This window comes from Haemaphysalis longicornis, unplaced genomic scaffold (genome assembly GCF_048455015.1).
Source record: "Haemaphysalis longicornis isolate Haplotype H1 unplaced genomic scaffold, Haemaphysalis longicornis Haplotype H1 scaffold_12, whole genome shotgun sequence".
Lineage (NCBI taxonomy): Eukaryota > Metazoa > Arthropoda > Arachnida > Ixodida > Ixodidae > Haemaphysalis > Haemaphysalis longicornis.
Genome location: NW_027526225.1, coordinates 56,097,703 through 56,124,770, shown reverse-complemented (window position 1 = coordinate 56,124,770; position 27,068 = coordinate 56,097,703). Strand labels below are relative to the sequence as shown.

Here is a 27,068-nt window from a genome sequence, read left to right as displayed (position 1 = left end):
GCAACCTTAGCTTTGCTGCCTGCAACTTTCCGTTGCTGCATGCATTGAACAAACAGGGTCTTGGATGCGTTGCCCTCGCTTGTTAATTAGGTGCGCTTTTGTTTTGGGGTAATTACTCACTTTCGCCCATGAATTTGAAACGGGAATGAATTTGAAACTTGAAATGAACTCCCTTCAAAAGGAGGGCAGATTGGTTGCCTTTTGCCTTCCCCCGATTTTTCTGTATTCGGAAAGAAAAAAACAAACAAATATCGATTCAATTCAATTCAACTTTGGGGTTAGCCTTGCTTAGTGGAGGATGGTCCAACAGTAATCATGCCTTCTGACATGCTCTAGTTATGTAGTATGCGGCGTAAGCAGGGGAGTGAAACTTCCTATACCTTGCATGGGACGCGATATTCGCTCGCAGCGCCGGACAAACCCCTGGTGTTTGGGGGCGGTACTAAAAACATGGCGGCGCTTTGCGGACATGCACTGGTAGACGCCATCTTAATGAGGACTGAAAAGCCGAGCGGGGGGGGGGGGGGGTCAATGTAGCGCCAAATTCATTTGGGACGCACATGCAAGGTAAATTGAGCGAGTGGAATATATTCAGATGGCCGGCGCACGACCTTGTTCCTCTTGCGCAACCCGCCACATTACCAAAAGAGTGATTGTTTTGTCCTGATTGATTAGGTTTTGCGCATCCACTTCTTATTGCACCACCTATTATAACTACGACGTTGTCTTGGTTTATTAGCACACACAATCTAGACAAGAATAAAGAGTACAGTTATTTTAATATTTATTGCCTAAATGTATTATTCATACAGTAAAAACACAACTTGGATATTTTGCGCTTTTAGTCGCAAACAAAAGTGTATGGCACATGGCTGCATGCTAATAACTAGGTATCCAGCGAGTGCATATGTGTCCAGGGCCTTGTCTGTCCAAGGTCCGCGTAGTCTCTGCTGGTGAAATGGGCAGGACACAGTCGGTAGCTGCTGTACACCTGTCGAGGTGGTAAATGAGCCAGGTCCTGCCTTCTCGCATACTGGAGCCAAACGCGAGATCTGGAACATCAACAAGCACGTTTGTATATTTGGGTTAGAATGAATACTAGCTTTAATGCTGAATTAAGGCGCAGATAGTTTTGAGTGAAAACTGGCATCTGTATTCAAAATAAACGTTACCTGATATATTTCAAATCTTTCTTTCTTAAATTCATTTTGGCTACAAAGACGACTTGTGACAACACCAATCGTAAAGGCAAATTCTAAATTAAAATCAGCCTTTATTATTAAAAGACGCGGATACGCTTTCTATTGTGTGTGTGCAAATTCTAAATAAAATCAGCCTTTATTATATAAAGACGCGGATACGCTTTCTATTTGTGCGATCATAATGTTCGGTGGCAACGACCCACCTTTCCTCCTAATCCAAAATACATTTCTGCACACAAAAGCAGCCCTCCCACACCGCAATCGCTAAGCAATTATTCATGCATATATACTTTCGCGCACTATGTATTCCTCAGGTATTTCTCGGGTCCTGAAGTACACCGGTTAGAAAAACCTTATTTAAGAATCTCTAATAAATTACCAGCAAAGCTTAAGCCTGCATTGTCTAATTATTTATCGACTTATAGCTGTAACTCCGTTTTCGTGAATATATCGTTTGAATATATTTGTGAATATATAAGCTGAAACTCGAAGCACGGAACTGAAGCGTAAAGTATAAATTATAAGTGGCGGAATTATAGTTATGATTGTATTATAAACATATACAGTAATTGCTTAGTTTGTATATTTATTGCTACAAATTCATTCTGCTATATTCCGTTGATTCACGTGAAGAGAAAATGCAAAACACACAATTGAAATGCAATAAAATAATTTATGTAGTCACTACTTAGTTAACATAGTGCTAACAACACGATATGAACCTACGGATCCACCCTTTGAGCCATACAAGTTTAGGGAGATGCCTTCATGCAGCTGTAGACATAAATAGGCTGATAATAATAACGATAACAATAGTACTGATAATAATTATATTATTCACAATAATATTAATATTATAATAACAACAACAACGCAGGCAATCAAAAGCTAATAAAAAGAGTGCGGATAGTCTTGCACTGTTCCATTAGTTATATTGTATATGTTGCCTCATGTACATTTTCCTGCATACCGTGCATTCACTTGCGCTGAAATACAAAACACACGATCGAAACGTATTAAATCAATAACGCACGTATAAACAAACGTGTGTAGCTAATGTAGACATTAAATTAATTACCAGATGCTCTGCCGCGCATTTCATGCGTAATTCAAGAGTCACAGAAGACAATCAGAATGTAAAAAACAAATTGTGCACGTGTAGCTCACTTAAATTATAAAGCTACTACTGCAACCGCATCCCGCTATCTCGTGCAAGCATAGAAAAGCAAAACGAGCAGCATACAGATCGTACCTTTCGTCCGCCGGGATCCAAAAGAATGTTATGCGGCCTGGCGTGAAGAATTTTGACACCACTCAGTACAGCATTTTCTGTGATGACGGCGCGAATCCAGTCATGCGTCCGTTTCGATGAAACGAACTTTGCGGTGGTAAAAACGGCCCTCGCAACACTGTGGATCGTAGCATACCTGTGGGCGCGACAAGAAACGCCCCTTTTCAGCTGGGCGAAGTAGAAAGGCGCGGTTCCCGTTTTCCACTCGGGGTGGCGCTCGTATTTTCGCAATCTCGAACTGCAGCTTTTAAGTTCGCTTGCATATTAAAAACTCCGTAATTAGTAAGTAACCTGGTAATAAATACAAAATGCAACAACAACGTTCATTTATGCTTGGATGTAGTACAGCCCCCAAACGTTAGGATCGCTGCAGTCACGGGACAGAAAAACGGCGGAGTTTCATCCCCCTGGCGTAAGTTCGTCGACTCTCGCAACCCTGTGACGGGCAAACACAAAGCTATAATCAGCTTTGCACGCACTGACACCGCTGTTCGACACCGCTGTTCGTAAAACACCTTGTTTTACAAAATTCCGCCATGGTATCGCATAAACACTGCCATTTACCAGATGCGAAGCTAGGCCTGTTGTCTGATCTCTTTCGCCTCTGCGTGTGAGGCTTGATGTTCGAACGGTAATAACGCGGCGCGCTTGCTTCGGCTGAAGGTAGATAACTCCACATTTGGTAAACTTCTATACATACTACAAGAACTGCGTTCCTGGTTCAGAGTAGGATCTAGTGCATAGTAGAATGCCTGAGGTAGTAGACAGAGAAAAGGTATTTGGCAGGGGACTTGCACCACGGCCTGTTGGGAGATTATGGAGGCACCATAATACTGTGAAACGGTGTTACGTCTGCTCCAAATGGAACCTCTGTCTGCTCCGTACCTGCTCCAAAAATGCCTTTCTGGCTGTTCCAAGCCTGCTACAAAAGGCACTTTTGCCTGCTCCCAGGACTACTCCCAAACCCATGGACCTTGTTCCACCCCTGCCCCTCTAACAAACTTGGTTTTGATCTCATTCCAGTATATTTCGCACCCTCTAGTGTACAGTCGAACCACGCGATAACGAGATCACTGCGGCAACGAATGTTTTCGGATCCCCGGCAAATGTCCTTAGAAGCCCATATCTCGTGAAGTGTTTTTGGAATGCGATCCTGCGTTAACGAAATTCGCTGCAAGTCTGGTTGGCATTTTATCCAGTTATTTGAGAGTAGCAGTGTTCAAAAAGTGCTCGACTGCATTTTTTTTTGGACTCTTAATGTGTAAACTTCTGCCGCAGCACGCTTGCATGGCTGCTACCATATTTGTTACATGTATAGGTGGTATTCGTTGAAAAGTTTAGCTGTCAATTTCTTCGCTTGGCAACACTGGAAACGGCCACAGACATGGCCGGTGCGCCACGGACATGGCTGGGTTTGGGCCACTGCGCCCGCATGCCGAAGAAAAAAAAAACTCTGGCGTGCATCGTCTGCTCCATTTCAACCCGATTCTCAACGGTGGTGTCAACAGAGATGTTATTAATCGCACTCACATTGGACTCGAGGCAATACTTTGCATTCAGTGAGGTAGAGTTTGTAACGTGCAACACAGTCATGTGCTTAGCACGGACAAGTACCGCGCCATCCTGCGGAGCTCGACGTCACCAGTGACGGCGCACTCACACGGTTGCCTGCATGTGCGCTTAGCCAGTGAATACAAGCAATAAAAGGCCATGCAGCGGGTGGCCGTGGAGGTAGCCTCGCAGCGACACCACGAGGGGCTGACACATGGCGATTCACAGCAGGGCTTTACCTTGGGCTACGCTAGCCGACTATCGCTGAATAGCACGTGCATGTGTGTTCGTTGCATGGTTTGTTGTGCGTGCGGCGATCAGTGTGTGTGCTCTCAACAAGGTGCCTCCGCCAGCCCAAAAGCGGAAGTATTAATCGCTACAAGATAAGGCAGCTATCATTGCCCAATTGGAAGAAGGGAGGATGACGCCGACAAGTTTTAAAACCGCCTGCAGCCCGCTTTACCGTTTTGAAAAGAAAGGACGCACGTGCGCAAAACAAAACAGCGGTGGCTGTGGCCTTTCTTGACGTCGACAAAACGGTGCTCACTTAAGTTTTGTGGACAGCACTGGAACAACGAGGTGCCACTGTCTGGCAAAGCTCATCAACAGAAAAAGCTGGACTTTGCTTGCATTCTCGGACGTACTCGGGGCCGATGATCAGGGAGAAAAACGCACAGAGAAGGTGAACCCACAAGATGTGTTGGATGCTTTTGACACGTTTCAGTCGTTCTTAGGCACGCGCAAGTAGTAATGACGCACTTCTTGTAGTGCGAGCGCTGAGCTGTGAAGTTACTGCAAGGTAAGGCTCGCAGAGTGATATAACTGACTTTCGGAAAGAAATTTTCGGTCTGCCGGCGATTTTCCTGTCATTTAGGTTTCATTCTCGCGGCAACGAAATTCCCGCAAAAGCAAATTTTCGGCATTCTCCCGTGGATTCATAATTGCGGTGTTCGACTGTACAATTTTGCAGCCCACTGGTCAATGTGTGATCTAAGTGTGTTGAACATGGTTTTTCCCATTTACTTCCGCATTGCAGAGCCAGACATGCCACCTGTTCTACAGGTTCTTTCGCGTAATGGGACGCAGATGACAGTACAAGTGTCGCCAGGAGTAAGCTCCAAAGGCCCAATCAGGTAAGCACTACGCATTATTGCCTGCATGTTGCAAACTTGGTAGCCATGTCAAAATAATTCAGGGTTAATTTCCCTTTCATGGGGATTGATTAAAGGGACACAGGTGAATTTGTCATACTTCTTTTTGTGTTTGCATTGCATGGATGGGATTATATGAACGCACTTTCTTAATTTATAAAGCCTGAAAGAAGAAAGAGTACCGTACGAGTTTTGTGGCGGCTGCAACATCTACAGCAGGGGTTCTCAAGCATGTTGGTCCCAGGGAACCCTGCTAAGTTCCGTTAAGTGCCAAGGAACTCCCCCCCCCCCGCCATTTTTCATTCCGTTCATGCTACATTAACGTTCAATAAATTCAAAAGCAAGCAAGGGTATCGGTTTTTTTCCCGTCGACTTTACGCGAATGCGTACGCTAGCGGCACCTATCTCCAAACAGGAGAAATGCGCATGGGGGTAATATAAGGCCGAGATTCAAGTGCAATAGTTTAATAGTTTAACCACGTGGCCCATTTTCGGAGTCTGGCTGGCTACAAGCTGCTGGCGAGATTTATTGCGCAGCTCGCGCGTTTCTGTTATGCGCCGAGATGTGCTTACTGACACTCGGGCGTGAGTAATGGAGGTTCCTTAGATCGATCGCACCTCAAGTTCACCATATAAGACTTTGCGACTGCGGAACCAGGGAAAATTTATCAGTGGCTCGCGGAACCCTGAGGAGGGGCCTGCGAAACCCCTAGGTTCCGCGGAACCCACTTTGAGAAACCATGATCTACAGCATTGATGTGAAACAATGCGTTGTCTTGCAGTGTGATCGCACAATGTCCATGGTTTTAAAGTTTACGCATACGTACTTGCGTGTGTGTCTCAGTGTTATTTTGAATGCAGAGCATTTCTTAGCCTCGCCTGTTCCTGCGTCGGACGGTGTCAACAGTTTCGCGTCCGCAGCAGGTGTGCCTCTCCTTCCCTCCTCTCTCCCAACAGCAGCTGGCGCGCGCATGCGTCGTAGTCAGCCCGTTCGCTCCGTCGCGGTCTTGGCCTAACAGGTGCGTGATAGCAGCGCGGTGGGTCGTGAAAGGGCGCGCGCTGCTTGCGCATGCGCGCTCTCCCCCCCGTACTGCTCTCCCTCTACTGCGCGCGCTGCAAATATAGCGGCTAGCGGTCGCTCGTGTTTCAGTCACTGCGTTGCTCCTTCCTTCCTTGGTTGACGCTCGTGCCCACGTTTACTCGTGTCTGCTACTCCAGCATCACGGAAGAAGCGATGGAAGCAACACTACCTTCAATCAGTACTGAGGCCCCAATGCTCTGCATTTACTCGTGTTCCCCTCGCGGGAAGGCGCGGGAATTTTTTTTTTCTTTAGGAAACACTTCAGTACTATTGGCTACAAGCATATGTGTCAGAATGTGTAGTTGTGGTTTATTTTTTGAGAGTTGTTCTAACCAGTTTTGGTTTCGGTTCCGTGCAACATGTCCATGGCTTAGACGTTACTTGTGGTCACGCAGTAGCGGTACATCAGGAATCACCATTTCCTGGTATTCCCATGTTGTGCTTCAGAAAATGGGCCGGATAAACCTCCTGGCACCAGTAGGATAGATTTTCAATTGCAGCTTTACAACCTTGCTCTCTTCCTGAACACCGTTTGGTGAGTTTTGGTAAAAAGGCACCAAGACACCATGTAAATTCGTCTTGACTACAGTTAACTGTGCCTTCGTTATGTGGCATCCAAATGGTGCTGTCAGGTAAGTCATATTACCACATTAACATTTTCGGGGACATTAACGGGAACATTGAGGGGAGATTACAAGTACATTACGAGGACTCTACGGGGACATTTACAGGGGCATTGGAGGACACGATGACATTGGGCAATGAGGTTTTAAGAGCCCAGGGTGCCTTTCGCACAGTGCCTACCGGCTTGTGGCGTTCGAGCGGGACAGCTTGATGGCGTTCAGCATGGAACGATTGGCCGGGCACCAAGAGGCGACGGAGGCTGGCACCCCGTTCTACGTGGCAGCCGAACTCGGGCCAGAGTGGGGAGGCCGGGCCTTCGTGATTGGTGACGGCCGCTCATACGGTGGATTCCTCAACGCCCCACTCTCGCCCAACGCGGAGTACCTGCCTATCCAAGGGGTTGGCAGCACACTCAATAATGTAAGTGCTGGCGGTGATCGACCTTCTGTCCTTTTGTAGTGGTCACATTTAGAAGTTTCAGGGAAAACCATGACGGCCCTTTTGTGTCAGCCGCTTATGTCGGCCATGCATGTCTCACGGGAAGGTGACCTTGAATGACCTTGGCGTCGACACAAACAATACGGAAACCCAAAGGAGGGCCAGAAGCGAACCAAATCATGCCAGCCATGCACAAGAGATGATTACCAATTACCTAAGTTAATTAATGATTGATTGGTCATTAGTAGCAATGATTAATTAGGTGGATTGAGAGCGGTGAAATAGCAGGGCTGGTGTGTGAATGTTTGCAATAGTATACGCCTTCAGAGCACGTAAGCAGACCTTAGTGCGCCGCGAGAAGTTGTTTGCAGTCACACGCTGAGAAGGTAATACAACTCCCTTCTCCTCTTACTTCCCCACCTGTTATCTCTGCACTTATTCACAGTTCGGTGGGTTATCTTTAAGTGTTTATCAGTGATTTGAAGACCGGGGGATCATGATCTTGCCACCCATCCTACCACTGTCCCCCTCGCATAAAGGGACAGGCACTCCAAATTACAAGCTGCCACACAACGTGTGCACACTCAGACAAGTTTCGCTTCCATTGTCAATGCAGAAGTACATTCTTCGGTTGAGAGGTGCTTGATGCGTTTTTCTTGCACAGGTGACCAAGTATGCATACTCCGTGGAAGGCCCCAGCACGGAGCGTATCCAACCACCACTTTACCCTCTAGGCGACGACCACTTGGGTATGCCGCCCTCTCGGATGTTGGTTTCACTGCTGTAGAATTTCGTAGAACCTGCAAATTCTTTCTTTCTTTCTTGGCTTGGCTCCAGCTCACAATTTATGTGTCATGGCTGGACAGTGCTTTGATGAAACAATGGGAATCAGCTAGTTTGGGCAGCGTGGCTGGGTTGAATGTGATCAGGAGCAGTTTATCTTGGAATGAAGAAAAGTGAATACAGGACAGAAAAATTACCGGTGGCTTAGCTCGGCTATGCCAGGATATACGTAGCGTGAGCTAAGGTTCAGCACCCGTACTCCAGTTGGATTGGATTTCAATCCAACACAATCCAATTTAATCCAATCCAAATCAAATGCAATCCAAGCCAATCCGATCCTATCTGATCCGATCTGATCCGATCCAAACCAATCCAATGCTTCTCGTGCTTGCGCAGAACGGCCCTTCACGGCACTCGCGAAACCGCTCTACTTTGGCCAGTGTAGCTTACGCTACAAAAAAGGCACAATACATACACTTCTGGAGTATCACATCTTTACTTCTGTCCCATTTTTGCGCTGCATCTCTCTGATATGTACCAACTCAATTTTTCATCAGTTTCTCAATATTGTAAGCATTGCTGGGATTGGTGGGGCCAGGATTTCATGTACACAGTTCTTTAGAGCGAAAGCTCTCCTACGCTACATCTTTCAAGGTCACTCGTCGTGTCGCAAGTGGCCATCAGCCACCGGCGCGCAACCTCTGCGCATTTCTTCTTACCTCTTTGCTCGCTCGTTTTATTAGCACGTACAACCCAAGCCATGTGAGTAGGTACAAAAGACAAACCGAGGAACTCCTTGCCTTAAACACAGTTTTGTAAATTTTCCGCAAAAGGCAAGATTCCAGCCATGCTGCTTTAAACGCGTCTGTTTCGAATCACTGCGGCCTTTGCAATTGTAGCACTCTCTATATAGGTCCTTAATTAGTAGTCGGTGATGGAGGACAATTCTGGGAAGAGGCTGCATGCAGAAAGAGAGAGCGAACTCAGTATGGAGTGGATTACAAAAGAAAAGAAAACGACACGTGAGGTTCACTTGAGTGTTTGTCAATGCATTTCAGGGTAACAATGAATACTTTAACTTAACTTGAGCCATTGTAAAATAATGCAGTTCCATACTTGGTTCCATACATTTAACCATTAGCTTGTTACTGATAGGCTTGGAATCTTGAGCATTGAAGCTTTATGGAGATTACTTTCCTAAGGCCGTAAATTAAGGTTTATGTATATAAGGGGAAGGAGTGTGAAGTAGGTTCAATGCTTTAGAACTGTGGTGCTTGAAGAACCTCACAGAAATTACGCACCAAAGGGTGTAAAGTTGGTTGTCAGCTTTGTTCCTGTAAGGCTTAAAAAAAAAAAACGTAGCAGAGATTATTTTCCAAAGAGCATATTGCTGGGAACTGTGCCCTCCAGTTGGTAGTGTCTGGCTGCACCCAGCTTTCTTATCTTAGAAGTGAGGCGCACATTTTCAACTTTTTTTTGTATGCCATGGAGGCTATCTTCTTTGATAAGAAGAGTGGGTCACCCTGTTGTCAGTATATAAAATGTTCATCTGTGATTGCCAATGTTCTATATCTTATTTGTAGGGGTGTGCAAATATCAAATTTTTCGAATTCGAATCGAATACGAATATCTAGCTTCGAATATCGAATCGAATATCGAATAATTAAAGGGACACTGAAGTGATATGTAAACATTGCGGGATTACTAGCGCAAATTGTAGTCCGGAGTCCCCAGGCCATGTTTCGACCACTCTAGGCGCGTTTACGCGATTTTATTTAGTAGAAAAACTAATTCGAAAACGCTGTCCTCCTCTCTTTACGCTCGCCCATTTTCTGTGGCGTTTTCGTGTGACGTCAGGAGGGGATGAGCTGGCAATTGGCTGCGCCACGGCTGCGCTACTGCACGGCTCCCCGGGAGTCAGTCGGCCCAGCGTTTCGTCCGCCGGCCGCCGGCGGGTCTTCGCAATCAAGGAGGTTAAAAAAAAATTGCTTGGTCGCAATTCGTTCGCTTAGTTGAAACGAAGCCAGGACACGTTTGTGAATGGAAGAATGTGCCTTTCTTTACTTGGTTTGTTTGTACACTGTATCTAGCTCCAAGTCAAGGTCGCTTCACACAAGCGCACATGCGACGCTTCGCTTACTAGTACGCCAGTAGGAAAATATAAGGCCTCTTGAAGGCGGGAGAAGAGTCAGCGAAGTCAATATAGGTACTAAGCAAATAAAATCAACTGATATTTTTACCGTACAGCGTAAAACTAGGGCCCGGGAAGCACTTTTTTTGCGCTGGGCGAACAAGCGCAGCGGTCAGCAGCACGACTACGCATCTGCGAACGCTTTTCCGTCTACGAAATGCAATTGCTAGACGTGAGCTACTGTGGAAACTCGGGCGACGCTTACTGCACGATCGCAGTACAACAAATAGTCACCTAAGCGACTTGAAATGCCAAAATTAAATAAAAGTGTAAACCGGTTGTACAATATATACCCTATATTAGCAAGCCATTCGCGTCCCGCTCCGTGGCCTAGCGGTCTGGGGCGCTGGGATTTCACCGCATATGTTTTACGAATCACGGGTTCGAATCCCCGCGGGTACATGCATTTTTTTTTTTGTAAGTTAACTTTTTTGTTTTCCGCCGATGTTTTCTATATTGAGTTCACCTTTTTTTGGGCCGCAACGTTCATGGCTACACGAACTAGTTCACAAAACGCGCAGGCTGGCACTGGCGCGCTAGCGAGTTCTCGTTGGCGTGCTGTTGCCATAAGCACCGACTGCTTGCAGGCAGTGGGCACAGGCCAGAATGAACAGACCCTTGGCCTGGTGCGAACACGCTTTTTACGATACAGGCATGAGGGAGGCAAGCTCCAAATATGGGGGAAAAGCGCATGACATTTGGGCGTCTGCGGGTACGCGGAGGGCGTTCATGCACTGCGTAGGTCTCGGCTAGTGAATGCTACGACTACAAGCCGTCCTGGGAGGCTTATCTTGTGCATTTTACAGCCGACAACATGGCAGAAGCGCGGTACGATGATTACTGAGATATTGAGAATGCCCATCCAACAAAGCCATTGGTTATGTTTTACAGAACCGAAACCGAAACCGAAACTTGTGTGATTGCTAACCTTGGGCATCGTCCAATCACGGCGCCCCTCCTCTCAACGTCACAGCCTTAGTTGGTGCGGCCACCGCAAACCGCGCATGGTAGTTTTTCTTCTTTCGCGCTTTGTAAAATAATTACCGATTTGTCAACCGGATAAACGATGAAAAGTGTGCTAATTTGAGCCAGTCTACGCAGTGCAAGCAAAAACAGGAGCTTGACATATTCACTTCAGTGTCCCTTTAAGGGCGAATGTGGCTTTCGCAATCAACCTCTTGATTTCTTTGTGAATTTCGATGAAAATTTGCACAGCAACCGGAAATGCTTTTTTGGTAACAACATAAAAATTTCATAGTAATATTTTGAAAACTTCTTTATTTATAAAATTTTCTTTCTGTCCACTTTGCACCGAGCCTGAGTGGCCTATAAAACATGATAGAAAGCTTGTTCAAAACACTTTTCACTTCCAAATGAATGGACGAGGTCTTGACAGTCCTAGATTTTTTATTAGAACACAACTTTTTTTAGTTTTTCGTTTTTTAGAGGTGAATGTACAACAGGCATATAGACAATGAATGACCATTTGAATAAAAAATTCACCAAAAGTAAACCTGAAACACAAAGAGTGTCCCAACCTGAACTGTTGATCAAGGAATGAAACTCAAAAAACGGAATCATAAATACACCTACAGGTCACAAAGAAATCACTAAAACAAGAGACGTAGGTAGCAAAAAAAAAAACTTTTGAGAAAACAGATTCCGAAGTTGAAAAATAGATTTCATTCATCAAAAGTCGCCAGGGTTGTAGCCTTTCATAATTTTTTAACACGGGGCTTTTGGAATGCCTTGCCTTAAAATTGGAGTGCCTTTTGCACCCTTTTTTTTCCATAAAACATCAATTGCAGCTTCTCTGTGAAGCGTACACAGCCCAGTTTGCGGACCAAGGGGGGGAGACGGCTTGAAATGCAAAGTATGTTAGCTGGTTGCATGTACTGCACTGCAAAACTTCCCTCTGCAGTGACCATGGCAACAAATTAAGCACTCTTTTCTTTTCCTTAAATTTGAAAACTGAGCTTTGACTTCTTTTATGCTTCATATCATTGCCTGGAGCAGCAGCTTACGTGCAGGCGTTCAGTGCCAAACGTTTACATACTACAAGGGTACAAATGAGCTACTTTGAAGCTTGGCATAATATTTTTCATAACTCCAACTTCAATATTTGGACATTTTTTGGTACTCTTAAAATTGAGGGCATCCAATATTCCTCGCAGCACAGCCACTATGCACTAAACTATAGATGTGTGCATTGGTATTAATAATTTCCCTAAAAAATAAATAAAATCAGTTTTTTTAAATTCAACTACTGTAAGGTACATTTTAAAAGCTGTCAACACGTTCTTATTCCTAACTCAGACCTGTTTTCATGATTACTCGAAGTGCGCAGGAAACGTTGCGCAAGACAGCGATATGGCTCACCCTCATCGCGGCGTTCGTACACCGGAACATGTCATCCTTTGTTTACCCCTGACATGGCCCGTCAGGTCGCTCTTACGATTAAATCTAAAATCACAGGCATTAATTACAACTACTGGAGTTCAATTGTACCAGGTTGCGTAGTCAGGCGATGCTCCAACGCGCAGCGGCTACGCCGTGCCCACCGAAGCTTTTGGCGCGTCGCCTGTTTCTTACCCAAGGCTAGCGAGACTACTGCCAAGCTTAGCAATAACTAAGCGTGTAAGCATCGCAAATAAGGCAAAAAGTTCACTGCGCGAACCGCTATCACAAGCGCGCACACCGCGTTTCCCCCTCCAGGGTAAAGTCTCGCGCCCCACGAAAAGCGTTGGTGTCCGATCCGCCTTTCCAGCCACGCAACTTCCCGTAATATGGCTTGTGATCTAAGGCATTCCCATCGCGATAATGTCTCTGTTGAATACCACCGCAGATACCGTGATTGAACAGAAACTTGGCCGAGCGAAGCGGTGCAAATGAACTCAGAAACGCGCATTACGCAATTCAGGTGGCCGCCATCTTGAAATGCCGCAGCGACGCCCAATCAGGAGGGCCGTTTCCACGCGCGCAGTCAGAAAGGCCAACCGCGCTTCAGCATCTATATCTCACTTCGTTTGTGCGCCTTTATTTTTCTGCCATTCGTGCGTTTGTGAATGAACGAAGATAAAAGAGACGGTATGGACCGGAAAGAGGATCGCTCGGCCGATCCAATGGTACCAAAATGGCCGCGCTCGGTGGCACCGTTGCGGAGATACAGCGCTCCGAGAATTGCCGTTTTTTCGCACATTTGCCCTGACATTTTGCCACCGCCCATTTGCGCTGACATTGTGCCACAAATTGCGACGGTTTTCGTAAGTTGAAAGACGCGTCCCCCCTTAAACTATTCAACCAAAATATTCGATAATAGCCGATTATTCGAACCCGTTCGAATATTCGAAACAATTCGAATACATAGTTTTCGAAGCGAATACGAATATATCATATTTAATATTCGAGTAATATTCGAAATTTTCGAATATTCGCACACCCCTACTTATTTTACAATTCCAAAATCTACACGCAGAAAGATAAATGCTCGCAGGGCAAATGCTGCGGCATTCGCTTTGCCGACACTCGCTCTGCGTTCGCTTTGCATGTCACATTGTTGACTGCTCCGTCGCTGCTTGTGTAATCGTTTGAGTTCTTAGCGGAGCGCAAGCTCGCTTCATTAAACATTTGTTCTCTGAAAAGGATGCGTCGCCCTTGGCTAAGCGACATTATTGTAGGGTGTAAGCAGTGATGCTATGGGGCCTTGCAAAAGAAGAGCTCGAGAGATTTTTCTTTCTTTTGTCAGCAGAGCCGGGAGACGGGATGTCCCCGCAGGCCCTGTCGTCATGGCTGGTGGTGGCCACAGCCCTGTGTGCGTGTCTGTTGGTGGCGTTCATCGTGGCCTACGTGTTTGCCAGGCGCCACTACAGCCGCCGTCGGCGGAGGACTGAGGAGATGATGCTGCGCTCCCACCCAAGCCTGGACCTGGTCAGTTTCTCTCGGGTTTCCTTAATAAAGGAGCCATGAAGAGAAATTACAACTTCGTTTATTTTGAAAGAACTAGGATTCAGTATCTCACTCAGCTCCATTACAGCCACAAACAATGTTTTTTTTTACAAAAAAAAAGCAAGAAGTACTTAAAAACTTTCAAATTTTGCCCCACAGTGACGTGTTATGAGCAAGAATGACGTCGTACGGGCCAACAATGAAACATAATTTTCAGTGCGTTAACTGCACGTTAGCATTCAGGTGATGCGGTCAAATGGAACTAGAGGCCCAATTACAGACGTCCAGTCACGTGTCGTCGCGACAGGTCAGCTAGGCGGCTGCCAATCGCACAAACAAGGTTCCGTGACGTCATAGAAAAGTTCCGGGAAATTGGCTAAGGGGTCACGACTGCTTCACACGTTTTCTTTAATATCTCTGTTATTTGTTCGAAGATTGCAATGATATTGGTATCATTGTTATCGGCACTAAGCAGTCTTTCTAATAAACCTAACTTGTATTTTGTCTTCATGGCTCCTGTAACCTGCATTTGGTCCGAATTCATTGAAGGCAAAAAAAGACTGGGGAGAGTTGTGACTTTAGAGCGCATAACCCTTTTTTGTTGTTGTTGTTGTTTTTTTGTTTTTTTGCCAATTCGCACGCACTGTATTGGGGAAAAGAAGGGCACTCAAGGTTCATTCAGAAGTTGAGTGCATGCAAAGTGCTCTCAACTCAAGTCGTTTCCTTTCCACCATTCCCTTTGGTGATTTGGTGATGTCAGCTGGAATGGCGCGTTGGCCAGTGTACAGGCGGCATTTACAAGCATGTTTGCGAGCGTGTTTATTCATTCTATACCGGTCGGGCTTGAGTGAACGTAATGCCAGCATTAGCTGCGACACAGATGAATTTTGACATTCCTGAAGACTTGTGAAGTGCAGCCACAAGTGACGGAGACCCATGTGATGTCAGTTTGGTAACTGGCAAAGCAGCCGCCGAGAGCACGTTGGGCCTCTCTCTTTCTCAGCTTGAGAAACAAGCTGAGGGTTGGAACTTTCTTGAAATAGTGTGGCGAGGGATCACGCAAGTGGTACAATGTAAAGGAGCCACATATCATGTCATTGCAGATCATTGGCCACCAAAACCCGACCAACTAGAGGCTAACAGCTTTGCTGTAAAAAGCCACAATGGCGTACACATACCGTATTTACTCGCATTATGATTGCACTCGTGTAATGATTGCACCCCTAAAGTTTGTCGTCAAAATTTGAATTTTTTTATTGCCCGGGCAATGATCTCACCCAAACTTGCCGCAGCAATATGTTGCACGTGTGGCCACTGGCGTTTCCAAATGCTGGGCTAAGAGGGGGAGACTCCAGCGATGACACTGCTGGTTCAGATGTTAAATCTTGCACTGATGACAGCGAAGACGCAGAATAAGAATAAAGTAAAGGGGCTCATCCAGTCACTTCCTCTCCTTTTTCTTCTCCGCACTCGTTTTGTCGCTTCTTTTCTTTCTTTGCGCTCGTCCTGACACTTTTTTTTTTCCTCTATTCCATTCATGTGCGCGATTTGAAGTTTTTGGGGGGTCAGGATTAAATGAGAAAAAATAAGTAAAAGGTCTGTGTGCAGTCCATGTGATGTGTGCGTTTCTTACAAAGGTAAGCCTTATTTACCATTTATTTTTAGTTACGTTCGTGAGACCTATCGTAAATATTCTGAGCCGCAACTTGTTTGCATTTTCGGTACTCAAAATTTTTTTGCGAGAAATTTACCTTTTTAATTTAGCTTTTCAAAAAAATTTTGTTGGGAGCATTACATTATGGTTTTCTTGATGCTGAATCCGAAAAACATGTTTATTTTATGTGTAAATACACCCAAACCATCTTTTTTCGTCAAAATAAACGGCCCTTGCCCGGCGGTGCGGTCAGAGCCCTGGCTGCCTTTCATGATTGGCCGGCTGCAGATGACGTCATATTCGGCAGTGCCGGCGCTGCGGTGACCGCTCGGCGTGAAGTTCTCATTCTGTTTCCGTTCAGATACGAGCCAGAAGGTCCTCTGGTGAATGGAGGGCTCACACAATCTTTCCTTACAATAGGCGAGCCTGAGGGAAGTATAAACGCAACAAGTTCGCTCGCGGCGAGCTTTAGAAAAGGGTTCTCCTCCGACGACTCATTGCCGACTTCTGTTTCTCGGGTGCAGGGAAGTTGCGCAGATATTAGTTCGCCGCTTTCACTACTAGCGCTAATCACAATTCCTAGCACAATTTTTCAACACACCATCATCCCCATTCTCGAATGTGGAACTTTGTTTTTACATTCGTACAGGCGGCAACAAGCTCTGTGCAGCGGCCTGCGATGCGTGCAGGCAGCAGCTAGCGATGCGGCCGCCGCCGAGGTGCTGGTGCCGCGTCGCTGCTCGGCTGGTCAGCGGAATGTGGCATTGCTGCACATACGCATGTTTTAGAATAGGGGAGCCGAACGTTGGTCGCCCCCCAAAAGGTAGAGAAACCCAAGCGCAGCACGCTGGTCCCCGACGAGCTTTAGAACGCCTTCCCCAACAGCTCCAGGCGGCTCAGGTTGCACGGATCGCCGCTGATGTTGGGAACTTTTGGCTTAGCACCAAGGGAGATATTTGGTTGCTGCTATCTCTGCAATTGCGAATGACTATCCTTAACACGGTTTTTAACCACACTATCATCCCCTTTCTCGCATATGGAACCTTATTTCTACGTTGATAGTCATTCTAGTGATCGGTGCTATGCTCATTCTTGCGCGCAGGTAACGCCATCCATCGGCCTCTCCCCGCATCTCGTGCTCGGGCAGGTTCATTAGCTGCCGTCGACGAGCCTCCGCAACTGGTCGGCGCTCCGCATCGCGATACAAATTCGATCACCTCTTTCAAAATCACCTTGGATGACAATCCCTAGCACAATTTTTCACCACACTATCATCCACTCTCTTTTCGCGACGGCCTTGATTCTGGACGGCAGCGAAGAGCGGTCGCTGTCGCGGCATGCGTGGTGCGAGCCTTTTCGTGTGCCGTACGGGCATGCACGACCGGCGAGTGTGCGGAGCGCTTCCGCGCGCAGAAAACGCTTCATGCTTTCAGCTTGCTTGATTTCTTCTTAAAATCTAGCTATTCAGCTAAGCTGTCGTCACAGCCAACAATCTGGAAAACGAGCAAGAAGTTCAGGAAGCCCAGATCGCTGCGGTCAAAGAAATTTTCTAATCCCCTCATAATAATGGATCAGGAACTTGGGGTACCTCCGTATTTGTTTGAGCCTGTTGCTTCGCGTATGAAGCACAGAGCACCCGACGACACGGCCGGCCACGCGACTACTCGTCAAGGCAACGTAGTAGCCACGGGCGCTCGGGTAGGAAATCTCTGGTATATAGGAGTCGCTTTAGGGAATCACAGAGTAGCATTACGGTTAAAAATAGATGCGGAAGCAACTCTACACAATAAAGATTAATAAAGTGAAGATTACACGCCTGCTTAATTCGGAAGTTCACCCAGAAAACTGGGACACAGCGAAGCGGCTGCGCACGTCGCTGGCCGTCTTCCGAATATGACGCTACTTCCGGTCGCTGCCCCTCGGTTTCTCGCTCTTCCGGCGATGCGGCAGGGAGCAGTGGGCGGGGCGTAGGGTCAACTTTAACGACGAATACCGCTGTCCCCAAGCTAAAAATGACGAAAAAAAGTTTATAGGCATAAACTGACCAATGTAATAATTGTAAAAAGTAGAGTTTTGCCCGGTTTTAAAAGCGCTTCAGTAGCCCTTTAATGCATAAATTTGCATAAATTTCTCCTGGAAAAAAAAAAAAAGAAAGAAAGAAGAATGATCATTACATGAGTAAATACGGTACTACATTCTGCTCTCTCCCTTTCTCTCTCTCTTCAGAGAGAGAGAGAGCAGAATTGTAAATGAGAGACGTGTTGAATGAATGCAGGACAGAAAGCTAGAAGTTAAGAGCAGCAAGGAAGGCATTGGGAAAGGAATCCTCCATCCTTTCCTGTATTTTTTGTTTTTTTGTTTTTTAAGCAGGTTCATTTTTTCAAATTAAAGAAAGTGGAGAAAAGTGTGCTCCCAGGGTGTTACCCAAACTTGCGACCTTCAGGATATATAATCACACACACATGCTCACACGCTGGGAGCTACGGAGAAGATGTTGTGACATGAGCAGGGTCCCTGTCCCTCCTTTTCCAGGACGATGTGAGCCCCTTCAGTGCGGGCTCCTTGCAGCTGGGCGAAGGGGCCGACCTGGGGGCCTTCTACGCGCAGCTGCGCTCCATGCTGCCCATGGTGCCACGCTCGCGGCTGCTGGTCAGTGACACCACCCTTGGGCAGGGTCGCTTTGGGCCCGTGCGGGCCGCCATCCTCGTCACGGACAAGGGCCGCAAGGTCCCTGTCAACGTCCAGCGGTGTCCAGGTGACGCTTCAAACCTTTTTGTTTGAGCCTTTTCAACGAGCCTAAGTTGTTTCTGCCTGCAAAATAGGTGCTTTTGGTAATGCACTGCCTACGTAGGACAGCTGGAATATGAACTTCAGGTCTGTTTGATTTCTCATTTCGGGCTGTTCCAAACTGCTCCAGAACTGCTCAGAACTGTTCTGGGCAGGCCAATAAAAGAGATCATACAGTGCCGAAGGCCAGGCTTCACGTTACTCATCACGCTTTGCAGTATTCTCAGATGGGAAGGCAGTTTACTGGGGAGAGTCTCACAGTCTAGCCTCTGCTCGTGAATCGCCCCTCCGCAGCAGTCGATAACCCCTTAGAGTTATGGGAGGGTAAGTTTGAGGAGGAGTGGAAACGGAAGGGCGCTGTCTGACCACTTCCAAAGTAATTCTTCGCTACAATGGAACCCCAGTGGTGTCTCCTTCCCTGGTCTTGCGACGCCCCACTTCGTACAACGGATCACCGTGGTCCCGGCAAACTCCCCATTGAAACAACGCATTAGAAACTCCAATGATACAACACTTGGGTGCACGTGGTCCACTTCATACGACAGACGTTGGCGGGGATAAACCATTGTTTTCCCACCTGTTGCGCCGCTTTGTCCCAACCTTTATTTCTTAACCTCCGTTTGACACTGCTTGATGAACAAAGGAGAACAGTCCGCGGTGGGCTCGACCATTTGCTTAGCAGACTCAAGCAGGCAGACGCTGGGGGGCGGGAGCCTTCGACGGCCCCACTCACTGGCTCCGTGCAGCGGCAGAGTGCCGCCAACTGCGAGAAGTTGAAGTCCAGGTAGCCGGCGGACCACAATTTGATGCTGCCATCCAGCCAATGAACATGATGCACAATACCCCAAGGCGGTGACTCAACTCCCGCTCTCCTCGCCCTCTTGGCCACACTTTGGCCAAGAGGGCGCGGCCACACCTTGGCCACACTTTACTTTTTCCCCTCTCGTATTGCTCGGCCGCATCAGCCCTCCCAGCTTATCTTGTGCGCACAAGGTGCAGGGCTAGCGGGCTAACGCAGGCGTCGCGAAAAGGTGGCGGGTGAGGCACGAAATAGACGTTTTTGTTTTAGAAACTTGAGATTTCAGTTAGGGGTTCACAAATTACGCGATAACACACTAAATGTAGCAATTTAAATGAGTTTCTTCTCCCACCTGTAGTGTGAGACCATCTATTAGGGCGGCATTTGCTTGTACCCCGGTCATATGGCGCTTTTGCGGGGTCCCTTAAAAGTCGTTTTATCGGGGTTCCACTGTGCAACATTGGCTGACCACAGTGCTCTTAGGGGTGTTCTGTGACATCCCGCGGCACGTACACTGTCTGTATTGATGCTGCGGTGGCATGGTAGCACTAGCATGCGGCGGAAGTTCTGCACGGCCCTTCAAAAGCACCCTACACGGTTGGGCAGAGACTCCTAAAATTTTTAAAGCAAAAGCTTTCTTAGTTGAAGTCAAGGGTATGACGGAAATCCGTCTGGTCGGGATGCATTTTTGAAGAAGAAAGGCCAGGACACCGACCACGAGTTATTTCGAGTTTGAAAGAAATTAACGTTTCGGCTTCCACACAAGAAGCCTTGGTCACGATAAAATCTTGAAGGGAAATAATTGCCTTAAGGCACATTCCCACTGGCGATTCGCCTCGTCGCGCGACGAAAAGCGACGTCGCAAAGCGACGAGCCGGCCGTCGCTTTTCGTCGCTTTGCGACGGCGGAGCAGATCGCGCTCGGTCCGAATTCCCTCGTCGCGCGACGGCCCCGCAAAACCTGTAAGCCAATCATGGCCGCGGAGTAGGCTGACGTAGCCGGAAACGAAGCGTTTCTTTACATCCGGTATGCAAACGCTGCGGGTGGGCGGGCGAGGACGAACCGCCGCCGCCACCGCCGCTGGCTCGCTCGGCCAGGCGCTTGGCCCGCTATTGCTGTACCCGCCGGGTCGGGCCGGCAAGCAACTTCCCGTGTGCATCGGTTCTTTGGTCAGTGGCTTCAGCGTACGCGTGCACTAATCAACGAATAGTGTGGAACTCATCAGTGTGGAGAACCGTGTATGGATTGTGACAGCGAGACGGTAGGTTTACTTGCAGCCTCTTCGTTCTATCGGCGACTTTTACGGTAAACAAGCGTAGAGTTCGGAGGTGTCAGAACTTTGCGCCTGTGAAAAGAAGCGACATTTGTGGGCCGTGATGCGGGTGTTGTGGCGTGAAAGCAAGCGTGTGCATTTCTTCGTGCAATAATATGTTGAAAAGAGCCTTCTTGAGTTTGTTATTTTCTGCTCCTCCCGCAACCCGCAAATGCTTTCGGCATTGCTCCAGGTTAGTAGCAAGTGTTTTAGTTTGATTTCTACCTGCTTTTGTCGCGTAACATCATTTTCTTTGACTGCGAATGGTTGTCGCACCAACGAGGTCGTACAAGTCGGGAAGCAGCTGCGCTGAACGCAGTCGCATCATCGCTCATCGCAAGTGCGAACACCACCTCAAGGCCTCATCGCGCGACGCGCGCCGTCGCGCGACGAGGCAAATCGCCAGTGGGAATGTGCCTTTAAGTACGTTTCACAAGGCTGCGCAGGCAACTTGCGCAGATTGGCGGCAGAACGCCGGAAATCTTCTGCCAATCTACGCAAGTTGCCTGCGCAGCGTTGTGAAACGTACTCAAGGCGATTATTTCCCTTTAAGATTTTATCGTGACCAAGGCTTCCTGTGTGGAAGCCGATACGTTACCGTATTTTCTCGCATATAACCCGCCCTCGCATATAACCCGCACCCGTAACTTTGAACTCCCCAAAAAAAGAAAAAAAATCCTCGCGTATAACCCGCATGCTTACCTGAAAAAAAACTCGTTTAGGAAGTCACAACTGCACAGTCACAATCTCGTTTACAGGAGAACTTTATTTCGAAACGATCGCCGCAACGTTGTCAGCGCCGATTCCGGTTCACTCAATCATCGCCAGACTCGCCACTGTCGCTGCTGCCACCCGAGGCTTTGTCGCCGCTCTCAAAGACGCAGTCGTCTTCGGTGCCATCTAAGCAATTGCTGATGGCGCACTTCTTGAAACTTTTGCGCACCATGTCGGCCGGAATCGCCCCCCACACATCCACGATCCACTGGCACAGCAGCGCAATGTCTGGCCTCCGCACGCATCCCGTCGGTGTGAGGGCGTAAAGGCCGTCGGCCATCCACTCGGTATACAGCCGCTTCACGTGGGCCTTGAACGGTTTATTTAGGCACACGTCCAGTGGCTGGAGCATGGAAGTCATGCCACCGGGTATGATCACGAGGTCCGTGCGGTTGTCAGCGAGGCACGCTTTCACTGCGTCAGTGCAGTGGCCTCGGAACGAGTCCAGCACCAGCATGGACCACCGTGCCAACATGGCGCCTGGCCTTTTTTCCCACACCGTGCGAAGCCAGTCACCGACGAGGTCACTGTTCATCCACGCATTGTCTTCCGCCCGTACAACAATCCCTGGTGGCAGTGGAGTAGTGGGTAGCGTTTTGCGTTTGAAGATTACATACGGGCGGAGTTTTGTGCCGTCCGCCAAAGCGCACAACATTACTGTACAGCGTAGTTTGGTGTTTCCGCCCGTCAGCACGCTTACAGATTTCGAGCCCTTTTTCTGCAGAGTGGTGTCCATGGGCATCTCGAAGTAGACGGGCGTTTGATCGGCATTTCCCACCTGGGACAGCAAGTAGTTGTGCTCCTTCCTGAGCTTGATCACGTAACGCTGATAGTTCAACAGCTTCTCCTCGTAGGCGTTGGGAAGCCGCTGGCACATGGTCGTTCGCCGCCGCATCGAAAATCCGTGCCTGGCCATGAATCGCTGGAGCCATCCACGGCTCGCACGAAACTTGCGTGGGATGTTCATCTCCCGGGCCAACCTCAGAGTTCACACAAAAAACAGCGCTCAAGACGGGACAGAAGGGACAACCTCAGAGCTTCCATCTGCGCCATCTCCGTCGACACGGCGTGGCCACGACTCCTCCGCTCCTCAATGAATTTGACAAGCTGCGTCTCAAGAAGGGGGTACGCGCCAGTCTTTGGGCCGCGAAATGCTCACTTCTCCTTGTGTGCACTTTCGAGAGAGGCCTTTTTCTTTCGCCAGTCACGAATGCAGGACTCGTCGACGTCGTGCTTTCTCGCAGCAGCTCTGTTGCCGATTTCCTCCGCAGCAGCTATGATCTTCAGTTTCTCCTTCGCGGTGAAAGATTGCCGCCGAGACCCACTCATGGTACCTCACCAGACAAGGCTGACCAACGGTGCAAACTAGGCGCACCTGACTTGGGGGCCCAACAACTTCGCAACAAGGCGCACGCAAATCACAGCAACAGACGCTGTTGACCAAAGCAAACAAAGCATGCGAAAAGTCCGAATAAACACGCTATGGAGGGGATCTGTCTATGGCCTGTGTTGGCTTCTTATTGGCTTTGCACCAGACGATGACGATGGGGATGCGGACTGCATTGCAGGCCGTGCATTGCCGTGAAGCCGACCTCTGCTCCCAGAATATTCGCAGATAACCCGCACCCCCACTTTTCGAACGAATTTTTTCAATTTTTGGTGCGGGTTATATGCGAGAAAATACGGTAACATCTTTTAAACTCGAAATAACTTGTGGTCGGTGTCCTGGCCTTTCTTCTTCAAGCTTTCTCAGTGCGGCCAATGACATCCTGTCAAAAAACTAAAGCATTTCCCCATGGTTGACCAAATAGATTGGATAAGATCTCTGAACACACAGAGCGTGTGCGAAACCGGGCTTCCATTGTATCAAACTGGTTACTTGAAAATCGCAAACAAGGAAGGGTTCTGGATATGACAATACACGCATCAATCATGAAGAGTGAGTGCAATAAACCACGTATCAATGTACACTGAGAAGGTGGTCCATAGATGCATTTACTTAGTGCACGAAAACTCGTCGCATGGGTTCATTTTTGATTTGCGATTTGCGTCTTTGAAGGTTTGAGGATCGATTGGACACACTTTTAGCGAATGTTTTGACGCACTTTTGATCCAGTTTTGATGTGAGAAGGCTTTCGCGCTTCTCTCGACTTTCTTTAGCAAGGGACGGTGAAGGTTTTTGTTCCTTCACGGAAGTGCCGTCGAGACGAGGAGCTCTGAGAGTGGCTTCTCTCCTTGTGCGGCAGCCGAGTGGATGCTGCCCGACCACGAGCGGAGGACGCTGCTGGGGGACATCGAGGGCATGCTTCGCCTGGGCACCCACCCAAACGTGGTCCAGTTCATGGGGGCCTGTGAGGACGAACCAGGTACGCGTGGCACTTCTTCTGCCCCCCCTCTAAAACTGGAACTTCACCATGCTTCACGCCCTTGTCGTCGTGCCTGTTGCACTTGTTGGAAGCAGGATTAAAGCAGCCATGAAGATGAAGTACAGAGGGCAACACCCTTGTCTATAACACAGGTTTTGTACTTGTAGCCTTATCTTGGCTAGGTTGAAAAGCATTAGAAGAAAACTATCGTGTCATTCTGAAGTTTTGACCATATATTTTGACCTCAACGTTTTTTTTTGTGAAAAGTTTGAGTCCGCAGTTTTGAGAGGTAACCAGTTGAAGTTGAACTCAGTGTTATAGACGAGGGTGTTGCGCACTGTACAATCTGGTTTTGTTCCAGCCACGAGAGGCATTTATTTAACCGAAGAAAATGCGAGACGCGTTGGAAAACTTCAAAATTTTGCGCTACATGGCGTCAGCAGTGATGCTGGTGGAACACTAAAAAAATTGGTGCAGCTTGCACTAGTGGTGCAAGCTGGCAGAGCTGGCCTCTCTCCCTACGTTGAAGACGCAGCTGTTCAAGGCCAACGCTACGAATAACCCAAAAGAAATAAGGCTGTGCGCCCGGAATGCAATGGTAGCTAAATTGGAGACACCGGTTTCATAATGCGGGGGACCTAGGTTCAATTCCCTCCAAGGGACGCGTTTTTTTTTTCTTTCCAGTTTGAGGTTTTCTGTTCACGTTGGAGAACTTGCGGTCAGGTTGAACAGCTCCGCTGTTAAAACGTAGTCATCGCTGTGTTAACTCCACTTTTGCATTCAACTGATATAATTAAATTAAAGTGGAACAATTGACGCAGTCATGTTTTTTGGTGGTATCCTTGGTCAGCGGCGCCACCAACCGCACAAAGACGCTGTGATGTCGTAAGGACCAGACTGGAAAGTGGCTGATAAGTTGCCACTGTTTCATCTGTTTTTCTTCCCAATCATATTATTTATTTGAAGTTTTCTTTAAAACTGGCCTCATTGTCATTAAGACAAAACAGTTCTTTTTTTATTCTCTTTAATGAATCAAACCTGTATTTTGTCTTTGTGGCCACCCTACTCCTACCCTGTGAGGACCAGCAACCATAATTTGTGACATCAGTACGGCTTGTTGCGCCCGTTGTGGTGTTGCCACGATTGGAGACATTGGTGCTGTTACTGTTTTCGAACATCGTGTTGCCATGTTTGGTGGCATAAGTGCTATTGACCCCTCCATTCGTGATGTACAATTGGTGGCTAGGTAGGGACCCTTAGTAAATTTAAAATGCGGCAAACTGGGCAACTTGGCGTACATTCATGATGACAACAGCGCAAGGAGAGATGAAGACTAAGGAAAGGGCAAGCACAGACACGGCGCTATCTCACAACTGAATTTTAACGAAGGGAAACAGCCGTACTTGTACTTAAACGTCACTGGAAGCATAAGCAGGAGAAAAGATGGAACCAGATTAAATTGACTTCTACGGTGAACAAGACACGCAAGGCAGTCATGCGCAATCCAGATACGCAAGTCCTCTTCTAGACAGTACAACAGAAGGACGGCTAATGGACTTGTCAAGCTGTTTGGCAATGGCGTGAGCCTCAATAATCTCGCGTGTAACTTTGTCATAGTGCTTGGCTACAATTGTGGTGCCCTTGAAATGCATAGCACAACCACACGTGCAGGCATGCGCTGCCCAGTGCGCCGAGGGGTCGTTTTGCACAGACCAATCATGCTCCCTTAAGCACCTCCCCACACACTCTGCCACAGGGCGGAGGCAAACTGTACGCCACTTTTTTTGGCACAGGAGTTTGATTCGTGTTTGATGCCACAGCCCGTGTGAGGCACTTTCTTTTTTATTAACAACTCGGATGCTTTTTGCACTGCCAGGTGAATGCAGTTGTCCGTGTTTGCCCTTTTCTTGGTTCTCCCGTGTGCTGTTGTCGTCAAGAACGCTCCGTGCCTGCAATTCACTCCTGCTGATGCGCAGAGGTGCTCCAGCTGGCCGTGGAGCAGCCCTCGAGCTCCCTGCGTGGCCTCCTGCTGACGAGTCGACACGGCTCGGAGGGGCGGGTCTCGGGCATTGCCGAAGACCGGCTGGTTGACATGCTGGTGTCCCTGGCGGCGGGCATGCACCACCTGGCCACTCGAGGGGTGTGTGCTGTGCCCTCACTCCTCTGCAGGGCTCTTCAGATTGGAGCAACTCAAAGCTGAACACTCGCTTTGGCACCTCTCTTTCCTGCGCTTCCCAAATACGGCACACTCAAGCTGCGGCATCTTGCAATGAGATGGTTTCATTACCACACTCTGCATATCTGATGTGTAGCCAATAAGATTGCGTGATTGATTTATTGATTGATTCGACTGTTCATAATTAGTGTCGCTTAAACAGTCTATTGATCGATTGGACTGCTTGTAATTAGGGCATCTTAATTAAACATTCTTCTAAGGGGAATTGCAAGAATTTTAATGAATTAACAAAAATTGTTGCTGAGCTAGTTGGTACACACTTAAAGAAGGAAGAAAACGTGGCACAAACTAGATGTGGACGAAGGAGCGAAGATACGACAGATACAGGCGCCTGTATGTCGTCTCTTCGCTCCTTCGTCCACGTCTGGTTTGCGCCCTGTTTTCTTCCTTCTTTACTTTAATGAAAATTGTTGCTCCACTTTTAGATGCAGAGCATCTGATTCACTCGCCTTGTCCCTCCGGCGTCGTCGTCGTTGTTGTCGGCGTTGTCCACCCCTCTGCCATTCTCCTCGCCGCGCGAGCTGCGCTCTTCGCCGCTCACCCCCTCTCCTCTCCGATAACGAACACTCTCTCGCGAGGGGCATTGGATTGGATTGGATTTGATTGGATTGGCTTGGCTTGGCTTGGCTTGGATTCGGTTGGATTGGATTTGGATTGGATTAAAGTGGATTGTGTTGGATTGTGTTGCGTCATAGCCGCGGCACGTTGCGTCATAGCCGCGGCAGACGCGCTGGGGCCGGCGCATGTGCAGTACTCTCTCTTCCGAGGTTTCCTCTCCTTCGGGTGCGCTGCGCATATAACCGGTGTGCTGTTCTCCGGCGAAGCAACATCCACGCTTGGCTCAAACACCTAGAGTCCACGCCGCTTTACAAGTACGCCAACG

General features: G+C 48.0%; 1 protein-coding gene across 2 annotated transcripts in view; it reads left to right on the top strand.

Annotated features, from left to right (window-relative positions):
* LOC144162681 (tyrosine-protein kinase receptor Tie-1-like) overlaps positions 1-27,068 on the top strand; it is a 53,709-nt gene that overhangs the window by 14,488 nt on the left and 12,153 nt on the right. Inside the window, exons 5-11 of one of the 2 annotated variants that reach the window (XM_077693317.1) lie at positions 5,081-5,177; positions 7,074-7,320; positions 8,003-8,087; positions 14,061-14,239; positions 18,444-18,666; positions 23,830-23,949; positions 25,926-26,089. In XM_077693317.1, coding sequence (XP_077549443.1) covers positions 5,081-5,177; positions 7,074-7,320; positions 8,003-8,087; positions 14,061-14,239; positions 18,444-18,666; positions 23,830-23,949; positions 25,926-26,089 — 1,115 coding nt within the window. Of the gene's footprint in view, positions 1-5,080; positions 5,178-7,073; positions 7,321-8,002; positions 8,088-14,057; positions 14,240-18,443; positions 18,667-23,829; positions 23,950-25,925; positions 26,090-27,068 lie in introns of both variants that reach the window. The other variant, XM_077693316.1, reaches the window with a different exon arrangement.